The 26,916-nt window shown below is 39.6% G+C and overlaps 1 protein-coding gene across 1 annotated transcript in view; it reads left to right on the forward strand.

Annotated features, from left to right (window-relative positions):
• The first annotated feature begins 3,686 nt into the window (after positions 1-3,686).
• tsc1b (TSC complex subunit 1b) overlaps positions 3,687-26,916 on the forward strand; it is a 32,326-nt gene continuing 9,096 nt past the window's right edge. Inside the window, exons 1-16 of the mRNA XM_062434173.1 lie at positions 3,687-3,948; positions 11,169-11,390; positions 11,627-11,730; positions 12,291-12,443; positions 13,287-13,431; positions 13,846-14,000; positions 14,096-14,169; positions 14,278-14,456; positions 16,203-16,324; positions 18,590-18,755; positions 18,903-19,024; positions 19,624-19,717; positions 21,040-21,147; positions 22,516-23,164; positions 24,882-24,925; positions 26,210-26,376. Of these exons, the coding sequence (XP_062290157.1) occupies positions 11,282-11,390; positions 11,627-11,730; positions 12,291-12,443; positions 13,287-13,431; positions 13,846-14,000; positions 14,096-14,169; positions 14,278-14,456; positions 16,203-16,324; positions 18,590-18,755; positions 18,903-19,024; positions 19,624-19,717; positions 21,040-21,147; positions 22,516-23,164; positions 24,882-24,925; positions 26,210-26,376 (2,391 nt within the window). The 5' untranslated portion in view covers positions 3,687-3,948; positions 11,169-11,281. The remainder of the gene's footprint in view (positions 3,949-11,168; positions 11,391-11,626; positions 11,731-12,290; positions 12,444-13,286; positions 13,432-13,845; positions 14,001-14,095; positions 14,170-14,277; positions 14,457-16,202; positions 16,325-18,589; positions 18,756-18,902; positions 19,025-19,623; positions 19,718-21,039; positions 21,148-22,515; positions 23,165-24,881; positions 24,926-26,209; positions 26,377-26,916) is intronic.

The raw sequence follows: 26,916 nt of genomic DNA on the forward strand, positions 1-26,916 counted from the left end.
GAGCTCAGTTCAGCAGCGGAGAGATGAAAAATGTGTCGCAAAAAAATCCTTTTTCTAAAAGTCAGCAAAGCAAACCAGTGTTTAACCATCACACTTGTTGCTCTTTCTTTTCTCCCCTCCCTGATTTTCAATCAGATAATTTCGCAGGCGAATCTGACTGTGGTTTCAACCAATGAACAGGCCATCCTGCAGGTGGAAATTTGCGTAAAAAAACACACGGGCCTTTGCTGTCCCTGGAACAGTTACACAAAACTACCAGTACTCCTAAGGAAACTAATGTTAAGAAGAAACGTTAAAGTCTAAGTTAATAAAAGCAATTATTAGGTAGAGTTGTAAGTTACGTGTCAGTGCCTAATATTTTTTATCCTACTGTCAGTTTGCGCTGTTCTTAGAAACACATTAAAGCATTAAAAAGATTCAGTTTAAAAATGAAATAAAGATTTTTAATGAATTAATTTTAATGAATAAAATGCGACTAAATATTTCCACTTCACAATGTTTGATTTACAAGATTTACTTGAAGTAATGCTTTATGACTGTGTTGTGTGCAAGATTTAAATGCCCAAAAGATCATATGTGACTGTAGCACCTCCAAAGATACACACACCAAACCAGTCTGGGAGATTATTAATATTGACTCTGTTCTTCTGAGTGTATTGAAGCATGGCAATATTCATCACGACAGATTTCTTCACATGATGCTTTGGTGTCACAAATGTTGCCTACCGAAAGGCAAGAAAACTGGTGATATAACAAAATTAGACAATTCAAAAATAAGTTTTGATAAAGGGTTTTAAAGGGGTACGTCAATTTGTCAAATCATGTTAAAAACAACAAGTTGAAGACTTTAATGGGGTGGAAAAAGAAACAACGAGGGAGAGGAGGAGGAGAAGGAGAGGATTACACGTGGATTTACCTGTACAAGTGCGACATCTTGTGGACAGTTTTTATATCACTTTTGAATTTTGAGACTTGTACTGGATGTTAAGACTTCAGATATTACTTGGACTTGGATGAACTAAATGTTTATGTATGATATTAAATAATAATTATTATTTGTTTTACATTTTAAAAAACAAAAATTTAATTAAGTCATCTGACATTCCATATGGAGAAATAAACTTCAACATCGTGTAAATCTAGTTTGATAATGCAGTTGCTAAGTCATGAACAGTGTCACCAGAGGGTACCTACTCATCTAACACGTTTCACCCTGAATATATATAATTTATTATAAATGTAGACATTACTAATGTAAACAAACCTTCAACAGCAACAGACCATAGTATTAGTCCAAGTATTAAAATATCTCTAAATAAGTGGCCAAAGGTTCAATGACTATCAAGACTATTCAATTTTAACTTAAACTTGTTTCTACGTTTTTAAATCATGTTTTGTGATGTGTATTTGCTGCTTGTGTTACATATGTATTTTGTTTTATAGATGGGTGAAAAAACCAGTACAGGTCTGAATGCTTGACCCCTACAGTGATGGGATCCAGTGGCTCTGTTATGCTGTGGGGGGGCTTTTACCAGCATGGTTTGGTTAAACTTGTCCCCTTAGATAAGAGTCACTGCAAATCAATACAAAGTTGTTGTGAGTGGTCACCTTTATCCAATGATGAAACATTTCTATCCTGATGGGAGGGGTCTCTTACAGGATGGTAATGCCCTCATCCATAGGACACAAGGGGTCACTGAATGGTTTGATGAGTATAACGATGATGTTAATCATATGCTTTCTCCTTCAGAGTCACCAGAGCTCAACCCAATAGGTGTTCACCTATGGGAGATTTTGGACCGATATGTAAGACAGTGCTCTCCACCACCATCATCAAAATACCAACTGAGGGGATATCTTTTGGAAGAATGGTGTTAATTCCTCCAGTAGAGTTCAGAGACTTGCAGAATCAATGCCAAGGAGCATTGCAGCTTTTCTGGTTTGGTTGTGATATCATATGATAAGATATGATATGATATGATATGATATGATATGATATGATATGATATGATATGATATGATATGATATGATATGATATGATATGATATGATATGAGGTGGGTGTACAGTCAGGGTTGAGGGCCTGTAAAACTTCATCATGCTTGATCACTCTGCCTTTACCTGCTTATTATTCTGTTTTGTTTGCGGTTCTATTTGTTGTTATTATTTGTATTTTTATTGATATGTGGCTATAAAAGAAAATGTATGCTTAGCCACCAACCTACCTAAGAGGAGTCAGGTTAAGTCTAGTCAGTTTTATCTGTATAGCCCAATATCAGAAATCACAAATTTGTTTCAGGGTGAGAAAAGTCCATAGCACCTTTAAAATATTCACCATGACTTTAAAGTTAAGGTACTGAACATAAAATTGATGGCAACATGGAAATGTATATAATCTACATTTGGGTGGAAATTTATATTGAGGCAAGGGCAAATTCATAAAAACAGAAAAGTACTGGGCTTAATAAAGAGCCCTGAAAGATACCATCTCTTCAGTATTATTTGGCAAGGCTATCTATAACATGTTTGTATAGTATGTGCATAATTGTTTACTTTTACACTGAAAATACTGCATACTAGCTTATTGTTCACACTGTAGGCTCTCAGTCATGTTTTCTCACATGCTCTTGTTTATGTATGTAAATGTTTCTGCCAGTTTTGAACCAAAACAAAAATCAGTCAATAACACTGTCAGGCCAGCAGCTTAATCAGAATAATTTTGATAGTAAGAGGCACATTTTTCCAGTGGCACAGATGCAAAGTCATGACATGCTGTAGCATTGGTAATGAGTGTATGGAAGCCCATGCAAGGAAAACAAAACAAACAAGGATGAAATGTTTGAAATGGAAAAAATCAAAATCAAAAGTCTGATTTGGAATATTAAAAATATTACTTCAACATTTTGACTAAGTGGCATAGGGATTAAGATGTTGGACATGGACCTTTATTGCATGTCATTTATTTCTTGCCTCATCCCCCCCTATGTCTCTACTGTAAGAATCCCCAATTAAAGACTTAAAATTTGTCCCTACAATAAGTGAACATTTCATATAATTTGTTGCCACCTTGTCTACACTGTTCACTTTATAACCATGTTTACACCTCTACCATTTTGCTCTTATCAATAGTTTTATATTTTGTATATCTTGCATAATTGCTATTTAAATACTGTTGTCAGCTTATCTATTGCTCACTTAACAAAAGTGTAGACATGGTTGTATTTCTTTTTCTTTTTTGTATTGTTGGCTTTACCATTCATAGATATCCAAGATTTTGTAAATACTAGCATAGCTCTTAAAAATGTCATGTACTTGTAGTGTACACAGTGTGAGAGTTTGACGTAATAACATTTCACCATATGTACTTGTATGCATATGTGACAAATATTTTGATCTCTTGATTTTTACATAGAAAGTCAATTTTGTCTAACTTAGAATATGACTTTATATGACTTTTATTTCAACTTTAGTGTCTCATTGTTTTGACTCATCATGAGGATGTATTATTTTTATCCTTTGTAACTTTTCTTTTCCTGTCATGTATGAACTTCCATACATATTGATCTCTTAAATACCTGGTTAAAAAAAACACACGAATCTGCGCGTGCGCTCTGTACATGTGGGTCACGCGAAACCGCATTACACGCACTCCATCCCTCCACCAATCATCAGCTGGGACAAACACTCCTCAGCTTCCCAGCACAGAGCCACGACTTGTGTGGACTACGGATGAAAACACGACTTCTAAATCATTAGCCTATCCGCAAACTTCATTTTAGATGTTGTGCGGGTTGAATGAGCCGTAGAAGTCGCGTTTGCGCACTTGCGGGGAGCGCTAACTTGCGGGATTAGTTTGCATGCAGCCTGACAGCGGAGGCTGACTGCGGTGGGATGGGCTGTGAGGTGTTCAAGATGGCGGCGCCCTGTGGAGTGCAGCTACTCTAACAGGTAAACAGGTCCGATTATTGACATCTTCTGTGTTTCTTTTACAGCAAAGCTCAACGCACATGACTTGTTTAACTGAACGCTCGCTGTATGTGTCTCTTCCCTGCCGGTTAAACGCGGCTGACAGGCGGGTTGAATCCCCGGGCTAGTGCGGGTCGCTGCTGCCAGCTAGCGTTAGCTGTGGCCGCCGGGACCGACCTGTTCCCGCACAGACCCGCAGATGGTTTACTGGACGGTTATGGTTTCATCCCAGTTTTATCTGCGTTTTTATGTGGGGTTGCAGTCGGTGCCCGGTTTGCCCGAGAAAATGTGCCTACATATTTGTATAATCGGATAAAGTAAACCCAACCCTGCCCATTGTTCTCTGCGAGTTGTTTACGACACGCACACACACCGCAGCTGTCTGTCTGTATGCATGTCACTATAACACAATAACATCACGGCCTGTGTGCATTTCAAGCCTCTCGTTTGATGCATTTCATTGCAATCTATCCTGCAGCTCTCGGCATCTTTTCTCACTGCTCTCTTTCAGCTGCAGTAGCTTGAATTGGGTTTAAAGGGCATGTTCACAATCTTTTAATTCTGTCTTAAACCAACAGCCAGGTGTTCCAAATGAGCCCTGAGACATGTTTTGTTGCTGTAATCATTCCTCCTGTTCATACTGTCCATTAGAAGTTCCCTTCATAATGGACTTATAATGGAAGTGATGGGGGGGTTACTAAAATCCACCATTCCTTCTGTGCAAAAATGTATTTAAAAGTTTATCTGAAGCTTTAAGTAAATATCTTTCAATGTTAGTCTTTTGAGTGCCAAAGTGCCCCTTTTTGGTACTATACTTCTACTCAAGAGGGAAACGCTGTCTGAGGAGACAAACAATAGGGAATTTGATACTAAAAAGACTGTAAATGTCGCAGATATCCATTTATTAAGACTAACTCAGACTGCTAAAGCCTCGTTTTGTCCCCCATCACTTACACTGAAAGCGCATTTGAAGGGGATCTCTTAATAGCTGTCATGTTCACACGGGCACCTGACTTGAAATATTGTGAACCTCTCCCTTTTAACTGATTTTTCACCCTATGAGCCTATCTATAATAAATGTCCTGTTATCATGAGTTCACTCGTCGGTCATCAGTCAGGCTCTCCTGCCAACATTGAGACAAATGGGTCAATGGTGTGACCTCCTCGACTTCTTCTGTCACATTGTGCTGGACTCACTGCCTCCACTGTCACCGCGTCTAATGTCAGTTTGTCACGACTTTGCCGAAACCATGCAAACTCCTCTCAGAAGCAGGACAGTAGCCACAGAATATATAGCTTTTAAAGTGTTTCAATTACTTGGAAATGTCATGTTATTGCACTTGCTTTAAAGCTTTTTCCAAGCTGGCAGGAATAAAATGAGGGAAAATTATTGATTATTATTATTATCAATAATAATAATAATTATTATTGAAAGTATTGTTTTCTGAATTCAGCACATAAACTTGAAGTCAACACCAGAGTAGAAAAAGTTGAACTCATACCCACTGACTGTTACTATTTTTTTTTTGTATTTTGTTAAAAATGATGACTCATGATCCACAATTTCGTGAATCACCCCTTTCAGAATTATTGCTGAAACTCTAGAGACTGCCGCATGATAAAGGAGAATTTGATTTGCCGTTACCATGTTAGTCTAATGTGATAAATATCTACCGAGCAACATGACGTGATTTTTAACTTGTGATTAATATCAGAGCGGACTTTCCCTGTTTATTTTGACGTCATTTTACTTCCGTATTACTCATACCTGCACTTCAGTTACTCATCAGGCATACAGCTATTAGATATGTAGTTTTTGTGTATATTTAATCCTCATTGATATGATAATTCTTTTAAAGTTTGAGCCTAAATATGTGTGGACTCATATCCTGTTATTGCTGAAACGATAAGCCAATCCACACAAAATCACTGCCAATAATTCTAATTCTGTTATCTATAATCAAATTGATTAATCGTTAATGTCCTTTCTATCAAGCAAAATGATGAATATTCACTGATTCCAGCCTTTCAAATGTTAGGATTTGCTGCTTTTTGACCGTCAAAACCAGTAATTTCAAGTTGTATTGAGCTTTGGGAAAAAGTAATGGGCATTATTACATATTTTTGGACATTAATAGACTAAATGATTCATTGGTTAATGGAAAAATAATAAAAAGCAACTGATAATGAAAATATAAGTTATTATAATCCTACTTCCCACTTCTATCTGCTAACTGAACAGAGCAGTTGGGCTGAAGAAAATCATTTCTTCAGATGAACCGAGCAGGCTGCTTCGTCCGTTTATTTATTTTTTTAAGACACAGCTTTTTAAAATATTCATGCAGGAGAAAAGGAGACTGTTGCTAACAGCGTGTGCGCAGCCAAATGTAATTTTCAGTGTGTACATGGAAGCGCTCAGCCTGCATAAAGCTTCTTTGTGTCATCCTTGAGCGTTCCCAAAGCTGCCCGAAATCACACCAAGGGTGGTTGCTGTTTGTGCTGATGACCTGTCCCCTGTGAGATGACATTTGTTTGGACCACAGAAAAAACCCAAAACAGACAAGTTTTGAATCCACTGTCCACACACCCCAACTCCTACACTAATGACACAGCAGTTCATTGATTTATTATTATTTTTTTACGAACAGCTTCAAGCATTTATCATCTTGTTCGGATTTGTTATGAATGAGAGGGGCTTCGAGGAGACTAATATTGGGCTGTGTTTTTATCTAACTTAAGTGGAAATGAGATAAAATACACTGCATATTGATTCATTTCCACATCCACAAAGCTCCCGTTATCTTGGTTTTGGTAGCACATGACTTTATGTTGAAAGATTCAGTATTCAGCACTAATGGAATACTTTATTGCCTGTATATGTATTTTTAAAAAAACCCAAACAACAACCAATTTTGTTCATATCATGATCCTAATTATCTTCTCACACTCTGAGTGTTGTGGCTTTAGTGTTGAAACGGGATCCTGAGAGCCGATGAGATCCCTGCTGCTGATTCATTACTAAGCTCCTGGCTGCGGACACGCCGGCTGTAATGACTTGCCCATCAGGATTATTTATGCCCGTTTCCCAAATGGAGATTTGCACGGCTCCTCTGGCCTCTTTAACTTCAAATGAGTGACTCAGTGTCCAGCCTAAATGTATCATGGGCAACATAAATAGGCCAATAACCTGAAATGGTAAACATATTAGGCCTGCTTGTGTTTGTTTTTTTTAAAGCAAAATTCTGCACTCATATGAATGTTAACTATAGTTCCTCATCCTAATGCCTAAGATTGGGTTCCTCTAGTGGGGTCAAATAAGGTGCAGGTCATGTATTTGGTTCAATCACACTGTCTTAATTACTACTTGGAAGTTTTCCCCTTATTTGTTTCGCTTGATCTGCTTTACGTCTGTTGCCTGATCTTTTCATTATTCGTGCTACTTAGTTTAAGTGTGGTAGTCGAGGTTTATTTTTGTTGTTTGTGAGGTCGTGTATAGTTCATTTATAATATTCTCAACTCTTTTGAACTGAGCACCAGGATTGCTGGAAGTGAATGAGTAGCAATTGGTTATGAAAGTTACTTGGGAAAATGAATATTGCCTGCTCAGTGTCTACTTTCCGGAAAAAAAGCTAACGAAATTCATGCTCACATTTTGGCATGTCCCAATAGAAAAAACACAGGTGTAAATAATACAATTTAATGATGGGCCGAGTTCCATTTAGCTGCTTCAGTTTCAGGCTCCTGGTATTGTGCGTGCTGGCTAACTGTCACACTGTCATGGATTACTGGAATCAATTGAATAGAACAGAGCCATCGTTAATGTTATTAGTTACAGCTGCTGTGAAAAAGGGCACTACTCATTAAATGTTAACTTCATCAAAAATGAACTTTTGACAACGGTGACATTTTAAAACGTGGACTGAATTAACATCGTCATATGACAAAATATTCATGAAGTGGCCTTGATCAATATTTTTATAAGAAGTGAATCATCAGCTTTTTTTTGGTAACTCACTTTAGCAGCTAAGAGCTACATATCGCCCTCATACGGAGGATGATTAGGGCCACATGTGAAAAATGTTTAAGAATTCTGACTTTAATCTCAGAACTCAAATCTGTTTTTCATATGTGGTCCTAATTGTCTTCCATACCCTCTGGAGTGTGTAGAGACATTAACAGCTAAAATGTAGGGGTGTGACGATACACTCAGCTCACGAGACGAGACACGATATTGGGTTCACGAGCTCGAGACGAGACGAGATTTTAACTATATTTTTAAGAAAATTTCAATGAGGAAATACTTTATTTGAAATTCACAAAATGGAAATTGAATTGAAATGTTTTAACTAATCATCTTGTAATTAATCACTTCAGTTCTACTTTCTAAATATATAATTATCATATGCAGTATGCAGCACTGTACAAGGTTTACACATATAGATGGATAATTTTGGTATTTATGGAAATAACAACCATAAATACAAAAGTTATATACAATCACAAATACTAAAAAGTAAATTGTAAATAGTAGAAACAATTCAAATATATAAATATAAATTAAATAAAGAATCCAATTATCACAAATTATAACATATTGCTAATAAAAAAAACACAGAAATAAAAGTAAATTGCACAAATCCTGTATCACATAAATACACAAGTAGAACAACATAAATTGTGTTTATAATTCGGTAGTGTGACTCATTTTACTTTTTGCATCATTAAGTCCCATTTATGCTCAACGTTAAATACGGATATGGATACGGACGGAGCCTTTTATCCGTGCTCTGCGTTCATTTCGTCCGTATTTCTGCACGTTTCCAGAAAGCTTACGCATACGGGCTAAATGGAGCAGTACCACCGGAAACCGTGGGGGCAGAGTTGCTGTCACTACCCGATACGTAGCTCTAGTGAGACACGAAGAAGAAATAACAATGGCGGAACTTTTTGAGGAAAGGTTGTTAGAGTGGGTTAGAAACTTTTAAACATATCAATTTTGTCTTTTATGCAAGAGGTACATTATCAATATCTCCTCCACAGTCATCATGTTTGTTTTTGAGTTTGTTGTTGTCATAAACTTTTGACTATGGGCTGCCCCCTGGTGGATGTATTGGTTAATATCCATGCTAACGTAAAGGACGCATGGAAGTATGTGAGCAGTGACGTAACATCGTTTGAAAAGGACGTATACATTTTCGTACGTACGTTGAGCAGAAATGGGCCTTTAGGCTTCCATAGCTGCGCTAGATTCCTCCGCTCCTCCTACTTCAGGCTTTCAGTGTAGAGACCTGAGGTCAGTTTACAGCTGCTCCTCTCCTCATTTCCTACTTCTGTGAGATCTTCTCAACAGGTAGAAGCTGCAACAAGGTTAATGATCCACATGTGACATTATAAAAGGAAGACATGACGTGCGAATGAGCGATAGAAAACCGGTCGTCGTTTTTTTGGTGCGCCCCTTAATTATAGCTTTGCGAGACAAAATTCACTTCAACGAGAAATATCGTCGTGTTTTCATCTCGCGAGATCTTGTGGTACGATATCTCGTCACATCCCTACTTAAAATGAGAACAAATATTGAACTTACAATCATCAGGTGGACAGAAACATGACTCCAAATGAATGCTAATGTTGGATAAACTGCTGGATGTGTTTAATAGAACAGTGAAATATCAGCAACAACTGCATAGTATCCACGAAAACATGTCATGCAAACTAAAGTAAAAATAGGCGATCCAATGTAGAGGGTTTAGCTTGGCTCTAGAAAAGTATTTACAGTAACTGTCTTGGTTGAAGCTTCAGGAAAAAGACATAAAAGAAATACTAAATCTGTTGATGTGTCAGTTGAGCTAGCTATTCTTTGCTATTTGTGCTAGTTAACCCTGTGATGACCACGACACAGCTTGCAGTTACTTTATTCAGCGGTATTTACATTTTTTTTTTCTTTTTCTTTTTAAATCAAATTTTCACAGAGAGCAATGTCTACTTTTCACTGTACACTCAGTTGCTAAGTTTCCTATTCTGACCCCAGACCCCGTCGGCCACTGAGCAATTGCACTGGGGCAGATGTGGATTTAAAGGATAAAGCTGGCAATTTTTCTATATTTGTCTTAATATCAACAAATCTCATGTTCAAAGCCAAACCATAAATGAACTCATCCTATTTACGAGTATTGTCTGTGTATCCAAAGCCTGATATATCTTATTCCTCTGTGGTGTAGAACTCTGTTGTTGTCTCAAAGATATAAAAACACATTTATCAGTCACACCGCTGCCTGGGTGACATGTTCCTTTTGCTATTAAGACTACTGTTACTGTAGTTTATTTAGAAACTCCAAAGACTAATAACGGCAATCACATTTTCAGTCTCCGGGGAGTAGTTCTGTGTACGGTAGATGTCCATTCAGCATGTGCAGGAAAACCGCTCCATTTATAAAGCCTTGCAAGCTACATTGGAAATTGCTCAAAGAACTTCAGTGGTTTGTCTTTGATTTGTCGACTGGAAAAACATAGAAAACTGCCAGCCTGATCTTTTAAGGGCCTTGCTCAAGGCAAACGAAAGGAACAAGAGTTGCTTTTTCACTTTCTTTTGCCTCTCTTATATGACAAATTAGGACATCACAAAGATGTGATATGGGCCGAACATGAAAACAGCCTTAGGTCTGTTTGTGATCATGGTTCATCATCAGATTGTCACCAGTAGATATATTATAAGAGTCTTTACAGTGATGCGTAAAATGAGAAAAAACCATTCATAATTACTCAAAACCAAAATTTTAATTGCAAAACAAATAAAGGGTTCATCAGTGGGATTAAAAATAAATTGGGCAAAGACTAGAGCTTATTTGTGTGTCACATTATAGTAAAAACATTGTCTTCAGATGTGTATTACAATTATTAAAAAATATGGACATAGTGTCTGTGATATTACATGAAGGCTTTTAACAGTATGATCTCATCAAGCCATGCCAAGGCCATCCTGTCACCCAGAAATATAGTAGTTTTTTTTCTTAAGACTCATTATTCATTCTGTCTGAGTAAATTAGATGAAGAACCAGTAAACTCATTAAGCACATTTAATTTTTTTGTTAGTTTTTTAAGAAATGCACAAGCCCTTGCTTTTCCATTTGGTCACATGACCACTAATCCAAGATCTGAGTTCTGACTAATTCTGGGAAATGTTTATGGCTTTTGGTGCGACGTAGAGCTGCCTGGAGACTGTATTGGTGGGTGGCCCCAGGAGTCCTCCAGGCAGGAAGGGACGGACACGGCGAGAGAGTGCGACGCTGCCTCCACCTCCACCTCCACCACTGCCACCATGGCCAGGGAGCAGCCCAACGTGGGGGACCTCCTCCCGCTCCTGGAGACCTCCGACCTCCACCAGCTAGAAGAGATCAGAGGCCTTATCAACGAGCAGCTCAGCACTGGTACGGCGTACTGTCAGCATGTTTGTGTCCAGCTTTGACAGATTGAAACTTTACTGATAAATTGGGCCAGCGTGTCAAGATCACCCCAGATTGCTTTAATAATCTCCTTTTAATATCTCTGATCAGTTGTATGTGGTGAAACTTCCCCCTGTTGGTGACATTTCTGTGAAATAGTCCGCCTACTACCCTTTTCATTTAAAAGCTTCTCAAAAATATCATCTCTGTTCTCCTGGAAGAGCGAGGATCCATGCTGCTGAACGGGCTGGTGGACTACTTTCTGGAAACTAACTCTGCCCAGGCCATGCATATCCTCTCCTCAGTCAGAGAGCCACATGACAAGGTGAGAAACTCCCCCATGAAAGCTTAGCTTCAATGTTTATAACCAGTGTTTTCACTATTTCCTACCACCACATTGTAAATACAGGCATTTGGACTTTGAAACTTTTTTTAGTCAGACAAATGAAGTTAATAAAGTGTTTTTTTTATTAACATACACACACGCACACTCACACAGAAAAGACAAGAGCAAATGGAGTAAGTAAGTAGTCTGTCCCGAAGTTTGTTTCCCTTTATTTTCCCTTATAAAATGTGTCTGTGGACTGACTTTAAGGTTAAAGACTTAAGGAAATTTCTTCCATGTTGTTGTTTTTTTCTGTTTGCAAATTTCCGTAGCAACATAACAAACGTGGTATTGTTGCGGTTTGAGGCTTTGAGGTCCTCATCATTCTTTCTCCAGTCCTCTATGACTTTATCCACCTCCTAATCAAAACGTCCAATTCATCCTGGCCTCTGGACTTCCTTTCCATCTATATTAAATAAGGAAAATGAAAGTTAATTGAACATAAAAGAAACTCCACCTACCTTTTCACCAGAACTAACCCCGTTGTGCCTCCCCCGCAGCACCTTCTGGACAAGATGAACGAGTGTATGACCAAACAGGCCTGCCGGCTGCCCACCCTCACCCTGCTCGGCCACGTAATCCGCAAGCAGCCGTCCTGGATCCACAAGATTGCTCGATACCCTCTGCTGCTCTCGCTGCTCAAATGCCTAAAGGTAACGACCCAGTTACGACTCAGTGAACAAAGACATCTCCTTGTCAAGGCGCTGAGCGGTGTTTGCGTGTGGACGAATGAGCTGTTTTTGAGATTTCTCATCCAGCTGCTTCTATAGTTTAGGTCATATTCAGTGATTCTGGTTTCGGTAAATGTTTGTTTGGATTTATTTCGTCACTGATCCTTTTAGGCTGGTGTTCAAGCCTCTTTGTAAAACTATATTCAGTGTGATTTTGACAAAACCAAAGATTTAATACTGGTTAACATTGAATGTGTTTTGAACTGCAACAACCAACTCCTTACAGGATTGATGTTATTGATCAGCTTTGTCAGTCAGTGCTCCTTTGGAGAAACACTGTATGTTTGCCTACTCATAGCGGACAGAGGTGAGGTTTACAATGCTGCTACTCAAATGTTTGTTGATTAAATCCTCGATTAGATTAAGTTTTAGCCATGCTGTTGGTCCCCTGCTTTCATCCAGCTTATTATAAAATTACCAAATAAATGGAAATGGAAAAAGACCCCAATATTTAATTCTGTACACTTAAATGAGTCCGAATAAAATCCAGAGAGATTCCCCCACTATGAGGTCAGCTGGACATAAAAGGAGAAAACAAAGAACAAATGTTAATAACTTCACGGACCATTGACAGAATATATAAACTCCAATTTTTACAATATGAACTCAAGGTTTGAAGAGAATAAATAAAGAATAACATCTGTGGCTTTTAATTATTTCAATCAACCTTTATTTCTTAATTTCACTGGTTAACTTAAAGAACTGTTTGGGTAAGGTGTTCCTTTGTCATAAACTCTTATACTAAACCTTTTAATTTCCTGGCAGACGGACACGGACGTAGTGGTGCTGATAACTGGAGTTCTGGTGCTGATCACCCTGCTGCCGATGATCCCTCAAGCTGGGAAACAACACCTGTGGGAGTATTTTGACATCTTTGGCCGCCTTGCCTCCTGGAACCTTAAGAACCCCGGTAGGAGCTTACTGTCACGTCCCTAACAAACATGCCATTGAGTTTATTGTGAATGGGTCAGCCCTGGCTTGCTGTCAAAACATGGGGTGCTAACTACTCTCGTACTAACTTCTAGTGAAGGAAAGAAAAATAATTCATGTTTACACAGTTGTCTAGGTCAGTGGTTCTCAACCTTTTTCAAGTCAAGGTCCCCTGAATTGATACACATTAGGTGTCAAGGACCACTGGCGTCCACTGGTTGAGAGCTACTGGTCTAGTTAGTTAACTGGAATGTGAATATCCAAATTTGGTGAAAGGAGAGGAAGCTTGCATGGACAAAATACAGCAACTTGGTTTGCTAACTAATTTGCTGTGAAACCTGTTGTTTAGCCTGTTGTCCGTGTGTGTTTTCTTTCATGTTTTCAACATATTCAGGCCATGTTTCAGAGGTTTACCTAATCCACCTGCACGCCAGCGTCTATTCACTCTTCCACCGTCTCTATGGCATGTACCCGTGCAACTTTGTGTCCTACCTACGCTCCCATTACAGCATGAAGGAGAACATGGAAACCTTTGAGGAGGTAGTGAAGGTGAGGATATTATACCTGCTGCTGTGCTCAGTAGACCTTCTGAAGAGCTTTGTAGTAAAATGATGATAAAACAATATTTAAAACCTTTTATTCAGCCCATGCTCGAACACGTCCGTATACACCCAGAACTGGTGACAGGAACCAAGGACCATGAGCTTGACCCCACCAGGTTAGTGTCATACTGTTCTACCTGGCAAAGGAACCATTCAGTGTTCTAATGTTCTCATCTTGGTCTCCTGCATCATTTTTGACTAATGCTCCTATTTTGTTGCTGCAGGTGGAAAAAGTACGAAATCCATGATATCGTCATCGAATGTGCCAAAGTGTCTCTAGACCCTAAGGAGGCCTCATGTGAGGAGGGATACGCCACCATGCCTGAGAACTTCTATCCCCAAGTCCACCTGCGACCACAAGACTGCACTTCCAGCCCCTACACAGACCTCCACAGCAGCTACGGTCAGTTAAAAACAGTTTTAAACAACAGATATGTTTTGTTTTACTTAAATGAAAAGCATGTTCTATTCTAGACATGTTACTTTGAATAAAAGATGGACAAACCATGCTGATACTGATGTTCCTGGAGGCATACACTGGTATTATTGACTAGTTCAGCCTGCATGACAAGTCAGTGCAGTCTCCTAAGTGACCCAGTGGTTAATAAGTAATTGGAAATGAGGGTAGAATGCTGTTGATTTGTATTTTCATCAGTCTGCACTTTTCTTTTCACGATGTACAAGATACAGCAGGAAGATGACAGAGTGTGTAGTGTTATAACAGGAAGTGGCAATCTGAAATAACATCAGTGTCCACTCATGATTATTAAACATAATGGGATTTCCTGTTTACTATAACACTAATAACCAACTTCTTGTCAAACATGAAAGCTCAGGTTTGGATGGGATTAACATTAGAGCTATTGAGGCTTTTATGATTTTTTTTCTGGAATTTACAGCAAAAATATCTCGCATCAATGTATGTCATGTATAATTTATATATGGGTCAATGACGTATAAGGATTTTCAACAACTCAATTTTAAATAATAAAAACAAGCATATCTAATGCAGTAGTTCAAACATTCAGAATGTTGTGTACCTGAAGATCCATATTACAATTTGAAAGTGATTTTAGTGGGGGGTTTTCAAGATTAATTGGCACTGGCATTAAAAAAAAGTCATGTGGTGCGACCATGATTCATCTTGAAATGTCTTATATAAATAAAAGATCATCATTTACAAAGATTTAAAAAAACATGCAAATACTTTGTTTCCAAACACTTTATATTACTGAAAAGATGTGAAGCGTGTTAAGTAAATTGATTTATTTCAAGATGAATCATGGTCGCACCAAATGACTTTTTTTAAGGCCAGTGCCAATTAATCTTGAAAAACCCACTAAAATCACTTCATTTCAAATGTATAATATGGTCTTCAGGTACACAACATTCTGAATGTTTGAACTACTGCATTAGATATGCTTGTTTTTATTATTCTACAATTGAGTTGTTCTAAATCCTTATACGTCATTGACCCATATTTATGATATGATATGATGATTCAGGGCTACAGTATCCTGAATAATATTAGCTTAGGAAAAGTTTTCTCTCTTTCAGTTAGTTTGACCTCAAGCTCTTTTTTGTTTGCTCTGTCCAAAGAATTGAATTATAATTTACATTTTTAATTCCCAGTTATTATAATTTAAGGATGTCTTGTGACCTATTTTGTTTGACATGAGGGATTACTGACTTATCATAAAGAGAGTGTTACTGGTTTTGAACAATCAGTTTTGGTGATCACTCAGCTGGTTAACAGACAGAAAATTGACGATCATTTTTATAATTGTTTAATTGTTAAAATCATTTAACAAGCAAAAAAACCTCACAAAAACAAACTTTACTCTGTTTCATATTATTGTAAATGAAATATCTTTGGGGTTAGGACTGTTGTCGCATTGTGCTATGGGAACATGTAATCTCACTGTTATACCATTAATTGATACATGAAAATAATACAAATGAATCAACAATGAAAATAATTATAAATAGACAATTGAGGATGATTATGGTATTATTATTTGGTTTTGTTTCTTGTATTTCTGATATCAAACCTTGAGTTTTCTAAATGGTTTAAAGGACAAACACTGAAGCAGAGACAGACTGGAGGTCATTCAAACATTGATCAGACTCTTTGTCTTCTTGACAACAGGAAGCTCTTCTTCGACCCCATTCTCGACTCCACGGCAGCCGCTACCCCCGCCCCTGTCCTTGCCCCCCTTCTCAGGGACACAGTCCTCCTCCTACCGTAGCCCACAGACCTCCAGACGCCAGGTAAGATCATCCATAATGTGGTCAAAAGCCGCCAAGAGTCTTGATTTAGGACTCGTGATTGCTCAGTAACTGATGATCAGAGGCTAATATCAGAGACCTGCCTCATTAAGCTTGTGTTTGCTGCTAGCTGTTGTACACAAGGTCATGTTTACACTTCATATATCATCTGTCAGATCTGCTGAGTAGATTGCTTTTCTCCAGAAAGCCCTCAGTGCCCTAAATCAGAGCAGTGACTAGCCTCCGTGGTTTTTTTTAAAGACGTGGAGAGAAAGCGGACAGGCAGTTTTTGAGTCATCAAAGTCAGCGGGGCTGGCAGACAGTTGGGTTTCAGGACATACAACCCATTACAACTCATACCCCACTGTCCTCGTCCTGCCACCTCTCTGTAGTCGCTCCTGGGGGTTGGTTGCCTTGGAAATGCCGTCTCCCCCTTTCTATTATTGGAGCAGCCACACAGAAGGGGGTCCGGGTGTTTTTCTGCCCCCTGGGGTCTGTCTGAGGATTTGTGTCTGTGTTACGCTCTACCCCCTCAAATCCAGACAGATGGAAAATTGGGAGAACACGGAAGACTTGCTGTTTTTAGAAAATACTATAAACTATACTGTAAATGATCAACAACTACAAATAAATCAAAGTTGGGGTATTATGGGGATGGGTTTGTGACTTATAATGACTCATAGTCTTATAATCACACTGTCAGGGAACAAGCAGTGAGGCTCAAGAACACAACGAGTGTAAAACAAAAACAACACAAAATAATTTATTTACAGCTTAAGTTTAATTTAAGTCATTTTAAAAGTAGAGCCCTTTTAACGCAAATTAAGGTCAAATAAACAAACAGCAACCTATACTGAATTTAATATAGCGGACCTAAGACATGGCACATGACAAGGGAGGGTTTATATAGACATAGCTAGCCTACACATGACTCTTTATCACAAATTAACCATTACACAAAAATGTAAACTATTTACAATTAAACTACCAAAAAAAACAACATAACATAAAGTCCCAAAATAATGAAGTTTAACTGGGTCCCGAAAGGCAGACTCCCCTCTGGCACGCCCAGTTGGCCTCTCCCACTTCCTGCCGGCTGCAGCATAAGAGGCCATCTTTACTGACGCCACTTTTTTGGCCAGAGGAGGACTCGCCGGATCCATAAAATACAAAAAAAAACAAGCAAGAAATGTTAATGCGTGCACCCAAATGAGCAAATAAACTGTCAAAAAATAGTAAAATGTGTGCTGTATGAAAACACAAGGCAATGTTTGCTGTCATTGCTTGAAATGTTTGTTAACGGTGCTAAAAAGAGAACCACTAACACTTGGTGTCGACATGTGGTGCAGCCGCCAGACACACCAAGAAAACTCATTCTGCCACAGCAGTCACAGAAGAGACACGCTTCTTTGTTACAGCAGCCAACATACAAACCTTCATCTGATCCACTGTCACTACTGAGTACTTTTATATTGAACGTTTTGTTTTTCACTAAAGCTGCAAATAAATACACAATGCAACAACAGGGTGAAAACATGCAGGATCAAGACAAAGCTAAGTTTGAAGTTGTAGTATAATAAAGAAGTAGAAATCTTCAGTTATAATAAATAGAGCATTAACAGTAACCAGAAGGTTACTGGAATGTCCATGGAAAAGCCATTCTGCTCTGTTTCTCTCCAGTTTTTTTATTATTACTAGAATTTGGGTCAGTCACTCTGTTTTATATATTAATACCTTTCATTTCTTTCCTGTTCACAGCAGATGTTTTGAAAGTCATCTGTGAACTTTGTTGAAATATCAGCAGTGAATGAAGAAATGTGTCACATGAAGTGTCTTCATCTCGCAAGTTTTCTTATGTGCTGCATTTCCTGAACTCACCATCTAATGGGTCAGGGTGTCAAAGTAGGATGTCCCACAGATGTTGGTGTATTTCTATGATTATTATTATTAGTTGTAGTAGTAGTAGTAGTTGTGTCAGAAGTTTCTGGCTGTTATCTAAGAACTTTGGCACATAAAAACAAAACTATTTGCACAAGGAGTGAAATGTGTTCTTTGTTATTTAGGTGAACTAAACCTTTAAGCAAGAGCAAATGAATGCTCATTAATTGCTTACTACAGAGTGCCCTCTTTCACAGGTGAAGACCCACATGTATAATTCCAGGTGTCCCATGTAGACCCACACGAAGCATTTATCTTTGCTCTTGTGTCTTTTTTTAATCTGTCAGATTTGTAATCATTTCTCTGTCTGGTCTCTTTTTTTCTTTATAGAACTCCACCTGTGAACTCAACTCTTCCTGTGGGGGGAAGGACCCTCTGTGGAGCCCCTCCTCGTTGTGTGGCATGGCCACGCCCCCCTCGTCCAGGGGCATGTCGCCCAACTTAGAGCTCTCCCACAGTGCCTCACACCTTCCCAGCCGCTTCCACTGCACATCAGGTCAACGCTTACATCTTTATGACACATTTCAACTCGTCTGTGCTTTGTAGCTTCTCTTTTTTGGGGGGCTGGGGGGGTCTTTATTTTAAAGTTTTAACTGAGTGGACTTTTCTTCTCTGCTGACGCTGATTGTTTTAATCCAAGCAGGAGGGAAAGGAACGCCTGCGTCCAGCACTCCAGCCACCTCTTCCCCACCTCCCACCCTATCAGATGACTTCCCCATAATCTCCTTACCAGCCAACACAGTCCAGTCCAGTCCACCAAGAAAGGTACGCTCCAGTTTAAAAAACTGTGTCCTCAGAACAGTGAGATTATGATAGACATTTTATTCAAAGACAAACATCCTGATAATGACTTTTTAGATTATTTTTTTCAGCTAGCTGAACTGTAAAACTCCACTGAATAGATTCATCCCCCGTATGCTCTGTTTTTCACAGTTTCATGATAGCTTAACTGATCTGGATATTGTTCGTTATAATTTGCATAATTAGGCAAAATACAATACCAGCCGGTTCAAATGATCTCATTCGTATTATCTTGAAAACTCATTTCATTGACAGCAGGAGGCAAATTGATTTATCAAATGTGGTTTAAGCCTTTGATAGTTTTGCACTTAGAAGTAAAGAAACAGGGAAGAAGAGTTGAATTCATTACAGTCATATTATTGGTTCTCAGCAGTGGTCCGGTGTGCTTGGATTCCTGTCTGACAAATGTTTTTTTTTTTTTTGGTGTATAAATGTGAAAAAAAAGCATTGTGTTGTTTAACAGTCGCTCACATTCAGATTCCCTCATCCACCTGACCTGCATGTCATTAAATTGTGTTTATAATACAATTCGTGCTAAAATTGTGAATTTTGTGACTTTCTAGGATCGCAGACAAGGAGAAAGCGGTAAGCCTGCACTGGTGAGACAGGAACCAGTGAAAGACCAGGAAAAGAGTGCAGACGGAGCCGCAAACAGGGGTTAGTCCTGGCGATTTTCATGACTTTGATTTAATCATGTTCAACAGTAGATGTCTTCAGGGCTGCATAATTGTTGACGCAGTCTGCATCAGACTCCTCTCCTCGAAACCCCAAACCCGACGAATGAATTTGTAGGAGAGAGACCTGCTCCATAAAAGGCCTGAGGGCAGTCAGATCCAAGGATCATTAAAGCTGATCCAAAGTGTGGTCGACCTCGATGGACTCTGACAGAGAGAGAGAGCACAGCCAGCAGCACGATGAGCCCCCGCTGACAGGAACACACGTTATTTTTTTTTGTGTTTATGTTTTTAGAGCAAAGCAGGAAAACAGACACACACAGCATATTCTTAGTAAAGACAGTAAACACAGTCATAATTACAGCAAATACAAGCCAATTTTTCTTTAAAAAGTAAAAAGTAAAATGTTAGTACAGGGTCCCAAATCTCTCGAGTTAGCCATTTCTCTCAACTACAAAAACATGCATCCTTTTTCCGCACTTCACATTAAAACACATTATAACATTATGATGTTTTACATATTTTTTTCACACTGACCTGGGACTTGTTGCCAGATAGTGTAACGGGTCTTAAAGCTGCAGTTGGTAAGTCTTATAAAAGTAACTTTTTGTCATATTTGCTAAGACTGTCACTATGTAAAGACAGCATTACATGAAACTAGTAATCTGTAAAAAAAAACAAAAACAGGCTCATTTAGCCCCATCTATTGCTCCTACTGCAAATTGGCAAATTGCCAGAATCCAACGCGACTGGACAACAAGAACCAATCAGATCCAGGATGGTGTCTGATGGAGTGTCTGACAGCTGTCAATCACTGCTCACGCGCACACAGCCCCTCCCCCTTCCTCCTCAGCTCGGGAGAGCGGCTTCAGGAGCGTAGAGAAAGTAATGGCGCAGCAAAAACAATCAGCGAGGACAAAACTACCGATACCTCCGCTACCCACAACAGCATACTGTCGCGTGCCGTTGCGCGCAAATCAGCCTCCTCTGGGGGAGGGACTTTGGAGGCAGAGCAGGAGTGCAGCGGAGAGGGAGGGATCTGAAAGTTGTACTTCTTCAAATTTGACGCTAAGTCCTCTCTCTCCTCAAAGTTACCGACTGCAGCTTTAAATCTGGTCTTGATTACTATTATCAAGTGGACCTGCATGAATCTGTTAGTGATGCCAAATACCGAATAATTGGATCATCAGTCTGAATCTCAATCAGGTGCAAACGTCTGACTAGGAAAGTATTTGTATTTTTGATGTTTTGCTTTTTTGGAGAATTTCATGTTTCTCACATTATACTCACGTATTTCCTCATCAGATGCGGTGGCTACCGAGAACGTCACCATGACTTTGACGGAGCTGTCGGTCTACATCAAGAAACAGGAGCTGGAGCTTCAGCTGAGAACAGAGAAAGAGAAGGAAGAAGGTGAGTATCGACTTGCCTCGAACGTGCAGGACCGGATCCGGTCAATACAGGACCCAGCAGGGAAATTACAAGTTACATTGAGGGTATCGGCTTCAATATAAGAATCCACCAAGATCAAATCGTGCTGTGCACAAGCCGGCACAAGCCGGCACAACTAACAGAAAATAGATGTCTTAAATCTATGCTTTAGCAGACCATAAGGAGTTAACCTGCTTTGCGTGCAGAAATTAGTTGCCTAACAAGCTTGTAACACTTTTGATTGCTTTTCATGTTTGGCAAAGGAAGGCATGCGTTCATGTGATTGTGATTTTAGCTCAAGTATTAGAGTTTCCTGTATGTGTGTGAGTGAGTGAAATACTGGATCATACAGCAGTAGTCTGCATCTGCCTCAACATGAAGAGTTCTATTAAAAATAAATATGAATTTGTTAATGAGAAAATAGCATATACACTATAGAATTTAGAAAATGTGCAAATGTTAATACTTATTACATAGACGCAGTATAAAATACAAAAACACTAGACATTAATATTAGATAACAAGGAAAGAAATGAAAAGAAAAAAAAAACATTAAGAAATTTGCCATTACTCTTACACGGCTTATTTTATGAAGACAGTTTAATATGAAGGATAAAAAAATAGGGAGTGCTGCACTGGGTTGGGAAATGGGTATTGAAGTAAAAAAAAATCAGGTGTTCTTCAGAAATTGAAAGAAAGGACACACATGAGGATAAAAAAGTCTGTGGAGCTTACTAATAATGTGAGTCCATGGTGTGGAGGAGCGGTCTAAAAAACATCTAAAGACACTCTGATGGTAAAACTACTTTATTGTAACGCGTTTCAACAGTTAGATAGGAATGACCATACAGTATGTTGAAATAATAGCTGCATTTAGTTTTAACTGAAGCAAAACATTTGAATTGAATCAGAGTTAATTACATACATGCATTCCCCTGTTAAGTTCATACACCTCAACTAAACATCTTGGATGCTAACACATCCCTGTTTATGTCCCTAGCTCTGCATAGTTATTGGTTTAAATCCCACTTGAGCCACTTGCACTAAAAATAAATGCACCTACAGTACTGAGGACCACTTTGGATAAAAGCATGTGCCAAATGGCACGAGATCTGTTGCTGAAGCTCGCCGCTTAGATTTAAACATTTCCATTCTCACTGGAAAAAACAGAAAGCCTGAAACCTCAGTCTGTCTGTGTGGGATTGAAGCCTCTTGGCACCTGTTGTGAGAGTAGAAAATATTTCAGTGCAGGAATTGACATTCAGAACATACATCCAAGTTTTACTCCACGCTACAGTCCTCCGTATGTTCTTATGTGTGCGTGTTTGTGTGTGTGTGTGTTTGCTGCAGCTGCCTTCACAGAGGAGCTGCTGAAGATCACTGAGGATAAACAGGAGCTGCCAGGCCTGAGAGGCTTTGACTCCCCTTTCTACCGCACCACTGAGACGCTGACCGGCTGTCAGACGCAAGACAAGACCCTCTCCAACACCCAGCCCGGAGGCCCCGTCCGGGACACCCACGGCGTTGTGTCGACACCAGACAAAGCGGAGAACACGGCGAGCACCAGTGGTGTCGGGAGCGAAAGGGGGGGAGGAGGAGGAGCGGGAGGGGACAGCAGGAGTTCAGCCCTCGGTCTCGAACATTCCTGGTCCTTCCAGTCAGGTTTCACCCCCATTGATCACCACCTGCACCGCACTCCCTCCGCCCCCGATGACGAGGTGGGCAAGTTCGGGATGTTTTCCCCGAGCCCTTGCAGCAAGACCCCGGCCCCCGTGCCCTACGAGTCGTTTTTTGACCTCGCTCTGCCCAGGGCGGCCTCGCTGTTCGTGGGTCAGAAGACGTCGGAGGCGGTGCACAAGGCGGCGCTGGAGAGGCTCTTGCAGCAGGAGGAGGGGCTTGAGGACGGGGAGGAGGAAGGGGTAGTGTCCGCTTCACCACTGGAGGTGCTGGATCGCCTTGTTCAGCAGGGGAGCGACGCCCACGATAAAGTCCTCAAGAGGTTAGATTCAGATTTAGCTTCAAATCTGTGCAGTTTAAACTTTCATCAAGGTTTTCTGGCTTTTATTAGTACTTCAACCAACACGGGTTTTTTTTCTTCTCAGTTGCATATTTAAATTTTTCTTTTAATCCTATTAATGTACAGATGTAGGTACATTAAGTACATTGAATTGCAAATTCCTGCACATATGGCTGCATTTCCATCCATCCATCCATCCATCCATCCATCCATCTATCCTGAGTCACCATGCTGACTATGAAGCTCAGCACAGGTGACATTACCAGTGATCATCTGTTTTAAGATCCAGATGCTGATTAAACATTTCTAAACATTATCTGCTAATAAAATAACCCCTTTACAAGACTGTGAAACCTTGGTGGAGGTATTTGCTCCCCGAGTGTTCTGCAGCTTTGTAGTTACCCATATGAAATCAGCGTTGATCATACTGAGGAAACTGAGGAGTGTGTTTTGATGTGCTGTACACTATGCACAGCCTGCCCGGGTCGTTTCCAGTCTATTACAGCGGCCCAAAGGAAACACCCAGTTGAGAACAAGCACAAGCATTGTTCACTCGCCCGCTGCCCCCACCACTCCCACCCCTGCTTTCTCCACTCTCTTGCACACACACACACACACTCACAAACAGAGAGCCGCTCCTCCAAGCCAATAATACAACAGCAGAGACAGTGTCAGCAAAGTCAGCGCTAGAACGCAGAACAATCTGGCGTCGCTTGTTTCAGTCGCCTGTCACCCTCACAGTTTACTATTCTCACCACAGACAAACACAGCCTGACGGAGGGGACCAACTGAAGAATAGAATCCTGTCATTTTCATTACTTTGAAGTCCTTAACAAATTTTGTGAAATGTAATTTTTCAGTCATTTAGACATGAGAACCAAAAACCACAAGATGTTGATATGAGAATCTTAAAAATTCTACTATTTGATAATTTTTTAGTTTACCACTAAGCCATTTTTTCAGTTTAACGTCTTTTGCAATTAAAATGATGCTACACATACACACTAAAAGTTACTGTATTCTACCTGCTTTGCACCAGGAGTTGGTGGAGACCAAAAATGGAGCTAAAAGAGAGTGGATATTGGACTTTACATTTACCAAGTGGCTTGGAACATGTGATCAAATGAATTACAATGTGCCTCCATAACTGCTGGATGTGTGACTAAGCAATTTTTTGCCAACAAATTAGCCGCATCAACTTAAATATCAATGTTGTTTTCACAACTTGTTTCCACTGCTTCCAATTGGCCAACAAATCAGTTATTGCAGGTTTGAATTTAAGGCTGACCTCAAATACCTCAATGTTCCCATCTGAATTTCTGGCAGCTGTGTTTGTAAACAGGGAAAACCAGGTTTGAGAGATAGTTGCTTGAGATAAAAACATTACCTAAATGTGGATGAATTTGGCTACAGATGGTAAGATGATCCACTCTACCAATTATCATGTGGAGGTCAACATGTGCTCAAAAATTGAATGTAGCCAAAGAGATGATACACAAAGTGTTTTTCTTATTCCCAGCACAAGAGACTGTTGCAGTTCCTAAACCTCTCATATTTTGATGGTTTCTGGTGTTGTGTCTGTTCTCTCTTCTGAAATGTATCACATCATTGGTCACCTTGATTGAGCTGATAGAATCACTTGAGAGCAGCTTCCCAAGTGATCATTCTCATATAATGTTCTCATTCTCTCCCTCTACAGATTACCTTTGCCAAGTAAGTCAGCTGACTGGACGCATTTTGGAGGTAAATCACTCGGACCGCAATACTGTTCTACGCTGATAAAAGAAGCTCTTATAAAGACTGCAGATGAGCATTATTCAGGCATGACCAGTGATTCGTCACGAGCGCTGAGACATGAACAGCATGTTAAAATGTTACGCAGCTGAACAGGGAATTTGTTCAACGTTCCCACAGAAACAACACAGAGTTAAGTCATGCAACTAGAAATTTTCAAAAAACTGTCAACTGACTGTTCAGATTGAATGTATGAGATGTCTTCTCCCAGCCTGAATTAAGTCAACCAGAACAAGAATCTAATTTTCTCCAGCTGCAGTTCACAGCAGAATAGAAACGCTCTGTGTTTTTTGTTAAAACTCTCTTGCCAATGCGTAATTACAACTCTGGAATTTAATCATCTCCCCTGTTTAACCGGTAGATGATTAATGGGAATCATGTATTTTCGATTGCATCGGAGACAAAACTCCACTCAGGAGGCTGACTGTTGAGGTCTCGGATCAAATTTTCCAGATAAATTTCCTCTGAATATTATCTCTCTCCGCTCTCTTCCTCCTCCTATGTGTTTAACAAGTGAAGCTTTGTGTCCAGAGTTTTGTTTTGCAAGTTATCAGGTGAACAGGGATCGATCACATTCTGTCATCTTTGAATTAATCACATTAAGATATGAAGTAGTGCAGTCGTCCCAGTAGCCAGCAGTTATCTTTCCTGTTTTCCATCTCGTTTGTTAGTTTATTTGTTAAGATTATTTCTATTTCCTTGTATCTTGTTCTCACTTTAATAAATTACAACATTTCGGTAGTGATGTATAAAGCACTAGTACTGTTATGATGACTTTTAATGCGATAGTTTTCATTTAGAACCCTTTCTTCATTCAATGAAAAGTTCTGGCAAGTTGAGTGTATAAGAAACTATGCTTGAAGTCTCCTTTATAAAATGTCTAAAATTGATTTTGATTCTCAAACTGAAACAGAATCAGATCAAAGTTTAAGTAAAAAATATTATGAATTATATCAGCCAACTTTCAGTATTTACTTTTGATACTTGGTTATACAGATTAATTTAATTAGCGATTATAATGATTCGGCTTTCACACCTGAATCCTGCAAGCCTTTCTGCCATAGCTTGGTATTCATATATAATAATTCGGTCTTTTTTTTATCCTCATGACATGACCTGTGCTATTTTGGTGTTCCACACTTAAAAAAATAATCAATCTAATTTCTGCAAGTGTGTGCGTTTGTCAGGTGTGTGACCGTGTTAATTACATGATTATTGTCGTGGCCTCCTCAGGCTCGGCTCCGCTGGACGAGCTTCACACGCTGCGCAGCCAGCTGCTCCTGCTGCACAACCAGCTGCTGTACGAACGCTACAAGAGGGAACAGCACGCCGTCCGCAACCGACGCCTCCTCCGACGCATCATCAACGCCACGGCACTGGAGGAGCAGAACAGCGCTATGGCAAGTTTACGTGTGCTCAGAATTGCAGATTAACCCCCGTTTAAACAATGCTCTAAAAAACTCAAACTGTATTTAAAAAAGAAAGGAAGGGCAGACGTTGCAAAAAATAAAAACGCAACACATCCTGACGCATTCACTGATTATAAGAGACATTTGTAGCATTTTGACGCCAGCTCAATCAGTCAGGTCTCATCTACAGCACGCAACACCAGGAACTGTAACTGAAGTTCTTCTGTTTTTTTTTTTCAACAAGAAGTCATGAAGGCTGTTCTGTCCCCTGGAATGACATGTAACTAAAAGGGAGCAACACTGGCACATTCATGCAGGAATTAGCTGAAAGAATAATTCGTTTTCTCCAAATATGTGGAAAATGTTGTCAATTTGTGTCCATCCTCGCCCTCACTAAAATTCCAGCTGAACTAGGGAATGACTTGAGGAAAAAGTGACACAAACTGCTTTAAAACAGCTAGACATTCAAAAATGTCTGCACATTTTGGTCTTAACTTGTGCATCTGTGTGTGTGTGTGTGTGTGTGTGTGT

The sequence above is a fragment of the Scomber scombrus genome, chromosome 15 (genome assembly GCF_963691925.1).
Source record: "Scomber scombrus chromosome 15, fScoSco1.1, whole genome shotgun sequence".
Taxonomy (NCBI): Eukaryota; Metazoa; Chordata; class Actinopteri; order Scombriformes; family Scombridae; genus Scomber; species Scomber scombrus.